The sequence below is a fragment of the Anoplopoma fimbria genome, chromosome 2 (genome assembly GCF_027596085.1).
Source record: "Anoplopoma fimbria isolate UVic2021 breed Golden Eagle Sablefish chromosome 2, Afim_UVic_2022, whole genome shotgun sequence".
Taxonomy (NCBI): Eukaryota; Metazoa; Chordata; class Actinopteri; order Perciformes; family Anoplopomatidae; genus Anoplopoma; species Anoplopoma fimbria.
This window is the reverse complement of record NC_072450.1, coordinates 2,505,757-2,518,626: the sequence shown is the minus strand read 5'-3', so window position 1 is coordinate 2,518,626 and position 12,870 is coordinate 2,505,757. Positions and strand designations below refer to the sequence as shown.

General features: G+C 44.0%; 1 protein-coding gene across 1 annotated transcript in view; it reads right to left on the bottom strand.

Moving 5' to 3' along the window:
* Nucleotides 1–12,870, bottom strand: part of herc1 (HECT and RLD domain containing E3 ubiquitin protein ligase family member 1) — a 70,711-nt gene that overhangs the window by 23,638 nt on the left and 34,203 nt on the right. The window contains 15 exon segments of the mRNA XM_054616204.1: nt 91–304; nt 460–727; nt 1,394–1,568; nt 1,666–1,866; nt 2,117–2,169; nt 2,963–3,231; nt 4,372–4,598; nt 4,696–4,817; nt 5,658–5,913; nt 6,932–7,048; nt 7,843–8,009; nt 8,099–8,309; nt 9,186–9,492; nt 10,286–10,919; nt 11,972–12,525. Of these exon segments, the coding sequence (XP_054472179.1) occupies nt 91–304; nt 460–727; nt 1,394–1,568; nt 1,666–1,866; nt 2,117–2,169; nt 2,963–3,231; nt 4,372–4,598; nt 4,696–4,817; nt 5,658–5,913; nt 6,932–7,048; nt 7,843–8,009; nt 8,099–8,309; nt 9,186–9,492; nt 10,286–10,919; nt 11,972–12,525 (3,775 nt within the window).

The window sequence follows — 12,870 nt, the reverse complement described above, 5'->3', positions numbered from 1 at the left end:
ATGGTTAACTCTGAGCCCAATGAGACAAGACGACTGGATGACATTGAACTCCAGCTTCTTTATATCTCCAGCTCCTCCGAGTCTACAAACCTCTTTTCTCCATGTCGGCCTTGTCGTACGCAGGTCTGAGTCGGGCCCCTTTATCCGCCAGCAGGGCCACCAGAGCCTGAGTGACCACGAAGTTCGGGGAGGTGACGAGCTTGTTCTCCTCGGCAACGCCGCGCAGGAAGCTGGGCAGGAACTTCCTCTGGATGGGGTCGTCCACCGTCGTCAGGTTCATGCCGGTCGCTGCAGAGATCAGGTTCTGGAGAAGAAATGATTCTTGTGTTATATGTTGAGTATTTATACAGTTGTCAATAATCGATTAGCTGCATGTCTGAGACACATAAAACACATTTGATCTGTTAAATCATTAGATGTGACATGAGAAGAACCAGGATGTTGAGTAACATGTAGTACCTGAGTGCAGAGCTGCACCAGCAGCTTGGCGGCGTTGGGACTGTTGGAGGCCAAGCAGCCCACGGCGGTGCTGAGGTAAGCCAGACAGGAGATGGGTTTGCTGGCCTTGGTGGCCCCGCGGGGCCTTTCAGAATGACCGGAGCCCGACGTAGGACTGGTGGAAAGACCGGCTCGGCCCGCTGCTGCCAGACACATCAGCCTGACCAGAGTCCTGATGTCGGTTAAACCCAGAGACTCCAGACCGGCTGCAAGGCTGCAGCTAGAACCGCTGTGTGAGAGGGAAGGGAGGGTGGAGGAGGGAGAGGGGGGAGGGGGAGGGTGGAGGAGGGAGAGAAGTAATTTGTAATTTATCACATAACAGACAGAAACCTGCTTTCATCTAACCGTCAAGGACATTTTTAGGGTCCCAGTGAGGCGGCAACCTCCAGTTCTGAAAAAGTGAAGTGAATGCTTCATGTCTTAAAGCTGCATTCTCTCTGCTGTCCACCAGGGGGCGACTCCTCTGGTTGTATAGAAGTCTATGAGAAAATGACTCTACTTCTCTCTTGATTTATTCCCTCAGTAAACATTGTAAACATGAGTTTATGGTCTCAATCTCTAGTTTCAAGTCTTCTTCAATACAGCATGATGTTCATTTAGTAAATGATGCTCCATTTAGAGTCAAACAGACCATAAAGCAGGGGATGCTTGAAAATATTATAATGGCTGACAGTATGTTGTTTAATTGTTGTTTTTTTTATACGACAATATAGTGGCTTTATGGTATAAATAGCTAGACAGCTTATGTATTTGTTTTGTTAATATTTTACTAATTAAAGAACTGGTGATTTTTTAACTCAAATGATCGAAGTCTGTGAGATTACAGGAAGTTTTTAACCCATGAAGATTTGTTCCAAAGTTACGTGTCATCCCGTCCTTGTGTTGGTGAGATTACCTGACGGACAGCAGGGACAGGGCTCTCATCACCATGGTCCGGGCCAGCAGCACCTGGGCTGCGGCCGTCACCCTCCTCAGCGCCATCACCCGGTCGTGGGGGTTCTGGAGGGCGGCGGCCTGCTCGCCGAGGGTCACTCTGCCCGACGAACTCTTATCCACCGAGGTCTGACAGCCTGAACACATAAACAAACACACACTCTCTTTACTGCTGAGGCTTCACTTCAGTTTGATATCCTTAAACATGTTGCTGTGATGGGATCTGGTCCTCACCTATCTGCAGCAGCGTCTCCTCCATGCTGTTGCTGGCCGTCACCATGGCGATGGAGGCCCCCAGCGGGTCGCTGTCGGGGAACTGGACGGCCTCGGGGACGATCCTGCGCTCGCTGAGACCCAACGGCCCGGCCAAGAGCTCGAACTCCTCCTCTCCCGTCAGCTTCTCGTCTTCGTCCACGTCCAGCATGTCCCAGTCCTCTGCAGCGGGATGGACGGACGCAACGCATTCCAAATAAAAGACAGAATTAACATCTTTTTACAATTTACACTGGAAATGAAGAAGGAAATGAGGAAGTTCTTGAGATAAAATGAGAATAAATATGAAACAAAATTTTAATCATACCCTTTGAACTTAAAAGAAAGAATTTGAAATCAAAGCTGGTTAACAAGATGAGATAACCCAAACGTCATCATATCACATGTTTGAAGTGTTCACATTAAGCTGTACCTTCATAGACACTGTCCTGTTTTCCCAGCAGGTCTGGAGCCTGTCCTTTATACCTGAAAACACATCAGAGAATAAAATAACATGAGAAGGGATCAGTTTTAATTCAATTATACAACAAAGTAGAACAAAATAAAAACAGAAATAACACAGTGACAGTCAGTTAAAATGTTATTATAGAACACTTGGGTGAAGAATGATGTAAGAAATCAAACTATAAAACTTCTATAAATGATAAATGTCTTAAGTTATGTTATTGTGAATATCACATAACTTAAAGCATGAAACACCAAAGTATTGTTTACATTTTGTACTAGCTTGTCATTTGCAAGTGTTGATTGTAAAAAGAATGAGGAACTGCCTTTTTATTTTATGTCATTTAATTTAATTGAATTTTGCAAACTAGAATATTTTGATTATCATATAAGTTATACTGTGTACTGAAAAACAAATACATAAATTGGGGGGCGTGTCGGCTATGTGATTTTACTTTTACTGATAAAAAAAAGTTTTAAAAATGTAATTTGATCATCTGTCCAGTTGCTATTCTTGTTGATTCAAGAAGTGATGTTTTTTTTTCAAAACAGAAACACTAAAGGTAGCGTAAAGGAGGGAGAATTAGGAAACCAATAGCGAGCTCATACATGTTATAATCAGTCATAATGTGACAAAAACATTCAAAATGCTGAGATACAGCCAAGAAACAAATAAGATAAGATAAAATAATCCTTTATTAGTCCCATAGTGGGGAAATGTATTATAAATCAGTAAATAAGTAATAACACAGTAAAGAATAATAAATAAGTAAAAAAACATTTGCTTCCTTGTTTTTCTCAGGTGTGTGCGTACCTCTCCACGATGGGGACTTTGGCCTTGCTCTTGATGGCCAGGTACTTCTCTCTGCAGCCTCCACACAGCAGGTAGTAAGGGTTCCCGCTCCCGCACTCCCCTCCGAACCAGCCGTCCACGTAGGAGCCGTTGCTGCGGTAACCCTGTCGGTTGGCGCTGCGGCCGCACCCCGGGTGGCTCTTCTTCATGTGCTGGTTGAAGTTGGCCACGTTGGCCTCGCACAGCTCGCACACCACCACCTCGTCCCGATCGTCCGTCTCGCATACGTGCTGCGAGGGACGAGGGTACGATCACAGAGGGAGACACAAGAACATGAAGACAAACACGACACGAGAGACAGAGTTGTTCAGACGAGCGGCTAAGCATCCATGCAAATATGACGTGTTGGAAACAAAAACCAACGAGAGCTTTGCATCGATGAGTTACAAGCAACAGCCAATTAATCGTTTTGTTATTAAAAAAGTGTTCAGTCTTTCATTCCATGCCAGAGTTAGGTCAGTGGAGTGAGGGGGCTCTTAGGAAAAGAATGCTTGAACTAGAGAGCGTTTAATAAAGCAGGTGTATCAGCGTGCAGATAAAGTACGAGTTAACCCTCTGAACACAACGGCGGGATTGAAAAGCATGTCTTATTTAAACCAATCGCCAAAACTACACCGTTGATCACATCCAGTAGCTGTTAAAAACATGATCATCAGATTTGTATCTTTACGACGGATGCTTCCTTCAGAAAACGCAGCCAAAACAAAGCTTAAAGTTGTGATATTTCATCAAAAACATTTTATTCTTTACTCATTTAAAATCTTGCCTCAAAAAAAACCTTTTGCCTTAACCATATTCTGTAAAATACATTAATTCTGAGCTCCTCAGCGCAACTAGGAAGCCATGATTGATTCGTCTGAGACCAGAAGTCACGTGACAAAAAATCTGTGAAACTTCGACTGAACTGCAGGCTGCAGAACACAGAGCAGAGGCTGGAAGGAGAGTTTTAAAAATCTAAATGGCTTAATATTTATAGCACGTGGATCCTCAATTTTTTTTCCAACATTGGAGAAATGCTGGATATATAGATTCCAGTGCATTCCAATTTTTATAAAATTAATTATCAAGGTATTCAACTTTCTTTTTTTTCTTCTTTTTTATGATTCGACATGATAACTGTTATTCTGCACTGAAGACATTTTTGACTTCTCTCTACTTCTAGTCATGATTGCTATGTTTCCATAGAGATGAAGGACTTTTATATTGAAGTGAAAATCAAGGTTACAGAGAGTAAAATGTGACTGGAGCAAAAAACGCCCTAACTCTGTTTGGGGTTCAGAGGGTTGACTGTAAGTGAGAGGTGATGCAGAGCGGGTAAAGAGCAGAAAGGTGATGGCGGCCCTCTGGACATAGCTTAAAGTCACACACACCCATGTTGGCCAGTCCAGTACCTCCGGGATCCACATTCCCAGAATGTCGGTGTCACTGGCGAGGTCCTGGCCGAACATGGCCTCCATGGTCTCCTCGTCCAGGTCCATCTCCAGCTCCTCGTCCAGGTTGAAGTCGTAGAGGGCGCCCGGGTCCTGCTGCTGCTGGAGGGTCGAGACCTCTCGGCGTGACTGGCTGTGGTGAGCCTGCACCGAGCGGTACAGTCCGGCTTAGAGAGGAGGAGAGGAGGTTTCAAAGTGAGGTGAGGATGTTCGAGGGGACAGATAAAGGGTGAGGAACGGTAAAGAGATGAAGAATGTTCTTACCTGCGCGGGCTAACAGCGTGCGTGCAGCGAGGTCGAAGCGGTGTTTCCTGCCGACGGCGGAGCGACCTCTGAGCGGACCGCCGCTGGAGGCCGACGCACTGTCCTGCTCCAGACACTCAGGACTACAAGGCACACAAAAACAGACTTTGTTATATATACTTTTATAAATGTACAATTTTCCGGCATTCAATATAAAGTAAGTAACTGTAAGAGAGTCTTAGCATTTTTATTTTAATACCAAATCTCAAAGTGTACTCATAATCAGCTAGGATTAGGGGTGGGAATTGCAAAATCAGTAATCTCTTTAAAATCACTTCTTAAAACACATTTTTACAGAATGTCTTTTATGTGATATCGTCGCTTTAATGTTTTGTTTTATTATTGGTTTTACTATCGTATTTTCATACACTATTTTATGTTTATCTATTTCATTTTAATATTATTTTATTTATGTTCATTCATTTTATTGATTCTCACTTATTATATAATTTTAATTCTTAGTTTAGTTTATCCTATCGATTGTTTTTATTGTTTCATCTTCATCTTGCTTTTGCTGCCTTTGTAAACTCTGTTTTTAAAAAGGTGCTATATAAATAAAGTTATTATTATTATTATTATTATTATCACAATACTTGAGTCATGACACGATATTATTGCTGTTTTTGAACATTTGGCAACATGCTGAGCATTGCGATATCAAACACTGCGATAAATTTCATTTTATCAACTTCAAATTATGCATTTTGTGCATCTGTTAGATAAAGTTTCACTTGAATGTCTTGAATCATTCGTTATTGCAGCAAAAATGGCTCAAAAATAAAGGCTATTTTGTGGCAGATATAAGGATGGAGTGTTTGTTCCTTACGCATGTTACGCTTTTTGACCATGACTGCTTGTTAATTGATAAATAAAACATTATTCATGAGGACCTCTGTTATGAAAACAGGAATTCAAACTGGTACCTCTCGCTGAAGCCCTCCTCCATCTCTCCGTCTGCGTTGGCGATGTCTCCGGGCGAGCACAGGTACGGACTCCTGTCCAGCGATTTGCCTCCAGAAGACGCCGTTGCTCCCGGACAGGACGAGTCGGACCCGTCGCCGCCGCCGACGCCGCTGCCTCTGGTGAGCGGCTCGTCGTGCTCGTCCTCCGTGCCCGGGTGCTCTATCATCCACATGGCGAGCACCGTGATGTTCTGAGCGTCTGCTTCTCCTTGAGCGCCTGAGATAACAGGATGGGACCCTTTCAATATACAACACGATGGCGGTCATATTACTGGTTGTTTTGCATTGTTTGCATTAGGTGCTATTAACACAGACATTTTTGATAACTGTTTTAATAATTGTAAACGGAATATTTTGCGTTGTTTTGTTGGCTAAAGAAAACAAGACATTTAACCCCTTATCCATCACTAGGGACAGTTTTGCCTTTTTTTTTTTTTTTTTTTTTTATCATTCTGGCCGAGTAATTGCAAGTGTGTGAGGTTTTTTTATTTCATATTTTGGGAGTTGAACCTCAGCTCCTATAAAAAGTCAACAATAAACTGAGGGGAATCAATGTCTCCATTGAAACCCAAATCTCAATTTTTGATCCCACAGCCATCACAGCACATCACGAATTCTATTATATCACACGTTAAATCTGGAGCGCTGGCTTCAAAATGTTAGTTTTTTACTATTTTCCCCATCGAGACATTTTTTATGTTTGGGGCAAATAGATGCTATTTTCCTGGTTTACTGGAAATAATAAAAATACATCAAACCAATGGTGTTGCTATGAAGAAAATCACACTTGCTTGTGTGTGTTTTTTTATTAGACAACGATGGCATTATGTGAACAAACCGGCATTTTAAGGGTTCAAATTCAAAAAATGAAAGAATATTTGGTAGTTATGATCAGGACTGTTTGTTAAAATACTTTTTTATGGCAGCTTCTTGAACCAAATTTATTTTTTTCCTCTAATGACATCAAAAGGTTTTTTAACAAACAACTTCAGATCTGGGAAATTGTGATGAACATATTCCTCAATTTTCTGACATTCTTATAGTTTTTTTATAGACTAAAAAGTAACTTATTGATAAATAAATTATGAAAATAATCGTTAGTTGTAGGTCTAGAAGGCACTATCGCTCTGCTGAGATGCAGACGTCAAACTAACTAACGTGTTGGAATAAGAATAAGAATTCAGCTTCAATGCACTGAATTAAATGGCATGAAGCAGCAGAGAGCGGAGACTGACCGGTGGCTTCCAGAGCTTTGGTGATCTGGCGCAGAGAGAAGCCCATCTCCAGCAGGGGAACAGCGATGGCCGGAGGAGGAGGAGACGTGGACAGTCTGCTGCTGGGGTCCGACATGGCTGGAGAAAACAACAACAACACAATCAGTGACATTATTATCAAATCTGGGATGTTGGTTTGAATATCGCACTTTGTAATGAGCTTGTATTTTTGAAACCTATACCTAGTTGTTTCTTTTATTTATTCCCTCAGCTGTCCCATATGGAAAAAATAAATAATTCAGACTTAGAGAATAATTAAAATGTCATGCGAGTGTTGCAGGGTTTCCCACAGTGTGTTATGTGGAGCCTGAAATATAGAGCACCTCTTTTAATGTCAGAAGACATTATTACACTTTATAAGGAAAATGTAGCTTCAGTGAAAACAAAACAGAGGTGTTTTAAGGCCACAGTTTAAATCAGTGGAGTTTTGATGTAAACAAACAAAAGTAAGGTTCACACCAGGCAGCAACCTCCGGTTCTGAGAGGTGAAGTCAATGCATGCATTCTCTCTCCTGTCCACCAGGGGGCGACTCCTCTGGTTGTATAGAAGTCTATGAGAAAATGACTCTACTTCTCTCTTGATTTATTCCCTCAGTAAACATTGTAAACATGAGTTTATGGTCTCAATCTCTAGTTTCAAGTCTTCTTCAATACAGCATGATGTTCATTTAGTAAATGATGCTCCATTTAGAGTCAAACAGACCATAAAGCAGGGGATGCTTTAGGGCGGGGCTACACTGTGATTGACAGGTCACTTTGTATTCACTCAAAAACACAGTGAACGAAGTAAAATCTGTGCAGTTATCGTTGGCTGACATCAACAACATACTGTACAAGCTTTGTTTTCATGCATGGCAGTCTGGCGTACTTACAGGTACCCGTTCTGTTTTGAGGTCTGGAGGGTTGGGAGTCGGGGGAGGTGAGACTCTGCCGGCGGCCGACCTCCTCAGAGGGCGAGGTCGGCAGAGACGACACCGGAGGAGTCTGAGCTCGACGGTTTGGAACCAGCGTCGTAGTCGGGTAGCTGGAGAACATTTGCCTGTCGGATCACAGAGAAGCATTTAAATAATGTCAATTAAATCATTCATGAGAAACAGAAGGCTTATCATCATCATCGTCTGTTCTGACCTGAGGAGGCTGAGAGGCATGACCCCCGGAGACTCCGAGGCCGGGACGGTCTCCGTGTCAGTGACGGGCGTGGTGGCGGTGGTGGTGTCCTCCAGCGAGGAGCTCATGAAGGAGGTGGTGCTGGAGGCAGAGGGGCTGGTTGTGATCGGGGTTTGAGCCAACTGCTCGCCCTCCATGCCTTCCCCCTCCCCTTCTGGTTCACTTCTCACCCCTGGGGAGATAAAAAAGATGCTCCATATTAAAGCTAGCCCGGGGCAAGTAAACGTTGTGTTCGGATGCTTCGTGCAGCTGTCTGATCAGGAAAGTGAAAAATACATGTGATCTTTATGTAGGGGACATCCATCCATCCATCTTCCGTAACCGCTTATCCAGTTAAGGGTCGCGGGGTGCTGGAGCCGATCTCAGCTGTCAATGGGTGAAGGCAGGGAAAAACTCACATTACGGGCAATTTGTCATCAATTAACCTAACCTTCCTGGACAGGTCTCCAGCCTATCACAGGGCTGACATATAGAGACAAACAACCATTCACACTCACATCCACACCTACATCTTGGGCAAATTTAGATCTTGCATGTCTTTGGACTGTGGGAGGAAGCTAACCGGAGAACACGGTGGGAGAACAAAAGAAAATTTTTTTTGCTATTTTTTAACAAAAAACAAAACCTTACAAAATTTACAACATAAAATAGAGAGTATGACCTGTTTGACTCCCTTACTCTAGCTCTAAGCAGCTTATTAAATATATTAATGTCCCGCAAAAATGATCTAATAAAAGCAAATATTTAAATAAATATGCAATCATTTATTATCTTATCATTTGAATAGTGTTTTTTTACGCAAATAACCACTATAGATGACAATAACAAAGTAAAAGTAAAAAGTAACATAAGTAAAATAACATTTTTCTTGTCCATTTTCTCAAGTCTTTGTTGATTTTATTCACTAATAGGTCTTTATTTTCCATTTTGGACAAGTAAGTTTGGCTGTCTGGCAAGTAAAACCCCTCAGCTACTTGCAGAGAGCTTAACATTATTCCCTGAGACACACAGAGCTTTGATAATAAGAACTCTCCGGGCTCTAACAAACGATCCAGGTCCATCACGTGGCCTCGTATCCTCACCAGGTTTGACTTTTCCCCGCTGGGCTCCTCCAGCAGCCCGTTCACCACGAGCTTGTAGATCATGGCCTGCGCCCGCTCCAGGTCGGCCAGGCCCAGGGCCCTCTTGATGGGGGAGCGCATCACCGCCCGCTTCACCATGTGGCGCATGAGGAACTGCAGAGCCGCCCGCATCTCCACCTCCTCCTGGCACACGGGCGAGGTGGCAGCTGTGCTTCCCGCGGTGCTGGCGTTCAGATCGGCGTTGTGGCCGCTGGGAGCTGCTTCAGGAATCACCTTGATGTCAGAGGAGAGAATAGATTAGAAGGAATCTGGTGTTTGACCTGGATCTGTTTCACAACAGCTGACACAGATTATGTATGCATGATCCATACTTAATTGTTTAAATTTTTCTAGTTATATGAAAAAAAAAAAAAAGTTTTGCTGAGTTACAAATGTGTTTTGATAAGAATGTAATGGTTTAATTGTTATATATTTAAATAGCATCATTGAACTATGAAGCCTTAATATATGAGATATAACAATTCTAATAGTGAGTAATAATAGCGTGCTTTAGAGGTTCTTTAGTACAGAGCCAGGCTAGCTGTTTCCTCATGTTTTCCAGTCTTTATGCTAAGCTAAGCTAACCATCTGCTGGCTCCAACTTCATATTTAGTCAATATTCTTATCTAACGCTTGGCAAGAACATAAATAAGCAAATGTTTTGAAGTGTTGTCGTATGAGGTGTACAGTGAATAACAAAAACTACTGTTTTTGTGAATGTAGTCTGGTGTCTTTGAAGAGAGCATAGATAACAGCTTCAGTTCCCGTCATAAAGGTCTGTCTGACGGAAAGGTAAAGAGGTGGAAATATTCTAAATATAGCGTTCACTTTAACTGATATTGATTCTTTCAGGTCTCTAAAATACGTCAACAGGAATACATTGATTTGCTGCTGTAGAGATAAACTGACCGTGGAGAAGAACCTCTTACAAACACACTACAAACATCCCTTTAAACTATTCCCTTTAAGCATCTCCTCACACCACTGAAGAGCATTCATCTTTTGTACTCGGTGAACTCTGCGGTACCTTTGGTATCAGCAGCAGCTCGGCGTACTTGCTGCAGCTCAGCAGGGCGCTGAGGGTCTTCATGGCGCCCAGGTAGAGGTAGGACAGCTGCACGGCGTGGATCTCCGACTGCGTGGCGACGGAGGAGGGCGAGGTCTCGTGACCCCGGGAGCCGTGCTCGTGGCCTTTCTTCCTGTTCCCCTCGGCAGGAGTGTGAGGAGCCGCGGAGAAGAGGGTCTCGTTCCCAACGACCACGGAGGAGATCTCGCTCTCCGACTTCGAGTTGGGCGCCGCGTGTGCCTTCACCTCATCCAGGCTGTGTGACACACGCAGGTCAGAGGTCACGGTGTTGGGAGATGTCCCCGACGAGGCTCCGTTGTTATCTTTTTGTTCGTTACGGTTGTGCCCCTCGTTTTCTGCCTTGTCTTCGTTTCCGGCCGGCTCCTGCCCGGTGGAGGCGGCGCTGCGATGCTTCTTGTCGTGGCGTCTCGCGCTGAGCTTGGCGGCGGTGTCCTCGTGGATGCTGGTGAGGTAGGTGAGGTCCAGCAGCAGCGAGGCGGTGAGGCCGCGGAAACGCGCCACGTCGAAGGGCAGCGGCTCGCAGGGCTCCAGGTTGTAAAGCGGCGTGTCACTAGGCGACCAGAAAGTTGGGAAGCTTTAATAGAAGGGAGTGGAGAGTGAAAGGAGACAAGGGAAGGAAACACAAAGTGAGGGAAAGGGCAGGAGAGAAGAGAGCACGGCATGCAAGACAAATAAAGAGATGGAGTGTGTGTGGGTATGGAACAGAAAACATGCCGCTCATGATTCACTGGGACATGCAGGAGAGATGTGGATTAATGATGAGTCAACAACGCAAACATGGAAACAATGATTTAGGGAGAAATGGAAGACGATTAAGAGGCTAATGCAGAGTGTGAGAGGGATGTGAACACAGGCAGTGAAGAAAGCTCCAACTGTGTTTCTAAAATACATTTTATCAGCCATGTGGTCAAACTGTCAAAGGCCGTAAGCTTTGATCACAGCACATAAAGTCACATAAGTACTAGAGATGCACCGATCGATCAGAATCTGCCGATCAGTTTCAGATAAAGCTGATTCTGGGCCGCTAAAATGGACACACACACACACATGGTGTTGACTATTTGGCATAGCAGGAGGACGTAAGGAGGGTAATAAAACATAACATACACACTGATTCAAATAAAAAGATGGATATATACATAATTTAAGATAGATAAGAAGTAGTTGACTATAACGGTCTCTCTTATACAGTATAGAATAGAATATCTTCTATAAAGTGTAAATTTACAAATTATGTTCATAATTTATGAACCTACAATATCATTTTACATTAGAAAAAAAAATACAGAAATGTTTGTCTATGCTTTAAATAACACCACTAAGAAAAAGAACTCTGAATCGGCCAAGAAGAAGAATTTCTATCGGTGCATCTCTAATAAATAACCAGAACATCATGCATAACGACGCTGTTGGACCAACAATCATGTGATGGACTTTTCCCCTTGAAAAGTAAAAGCTGGTGACTCTGCACATTTTTTAGTCAAAATCTTAAATTAAATCCATTACTTGCTTATAATTTGGTATATCTGTAAAATATACCAGTGAATAACAAACATAGCAACGTATAAAAATGTCAAAGAAAGGTGACATAAAAAGGAGCCACAGATAAACTCCTCCCCCCCGTACCTGATGGTGATCTCGGCCTCGTCCCACTGCACCTTTGCCGAGGTGCTGCCTTCCTTCACCACGCCCAGCAGCGTGGCGTGCCTCCCCGTCTGCTTGTGCACGCATCGCCCGCCGACACGCAGTCCGGCGTCCGCCCCTCCGATCACGGCCAGGACGGGCCACACCTCGGTGCAGAGCGTCCTCAGGTGGTGCTCCGACAGATCCCCCAGGCCGTGCTGCCTCCCGTGGCGTCCCCGCTCCTCCTCCGTCCTCGTGGGCGTCTCCTGGCTTTCCCTCTGGGCGTCGTGCTCCTCGCGGCTCTGCACCGAGCGACTCTTTTTCAGCCGCTGACCGCCGCCGGACGCGCTGGCGGACTCTCTGAAGCAAGGCTTGATCTTGTGGAGCCGCTCGGTCATGGTCTGGTTGATGCGATGGGTCCAGAGGTCGGTGCGATGCAGGATGCGGATCAGCTGCGTGGTGGCCTCGGCCAGCACGGTGGCCATCGGGCTGCAGACCGGGTCGCCGGGTAAGAGGTCTCGAGGTGTCCCCCTCATCTGCATGTCACAGATCTTAACCTGGAAAAAAAGGGGAATTTACATATATTAGTATAATATACAGTAAGTCAACAAAGACACAACATTACACCCAATAATTTATATTATTTAATAGATTTATACTTATTAAAAAGGAGCGGAAGTAAAATAGCCAAACAAATCAGATCTTTGTGAACTGGACTGTTTTTGCAATGAGGATAATTTACTTAATAAGGGGCCACATTTCTGTATATTACCCATTTTAAAGAAGTGCAGATGACACGTGAGGTGGGTTGTGTTTGTTGCGGATGCTTTAAGAATTACACAGGAGTGTTTTTTGTATTATTTGTGCTGGTTTGCGCAAAAGTCGAGCAATGATGTATGTTA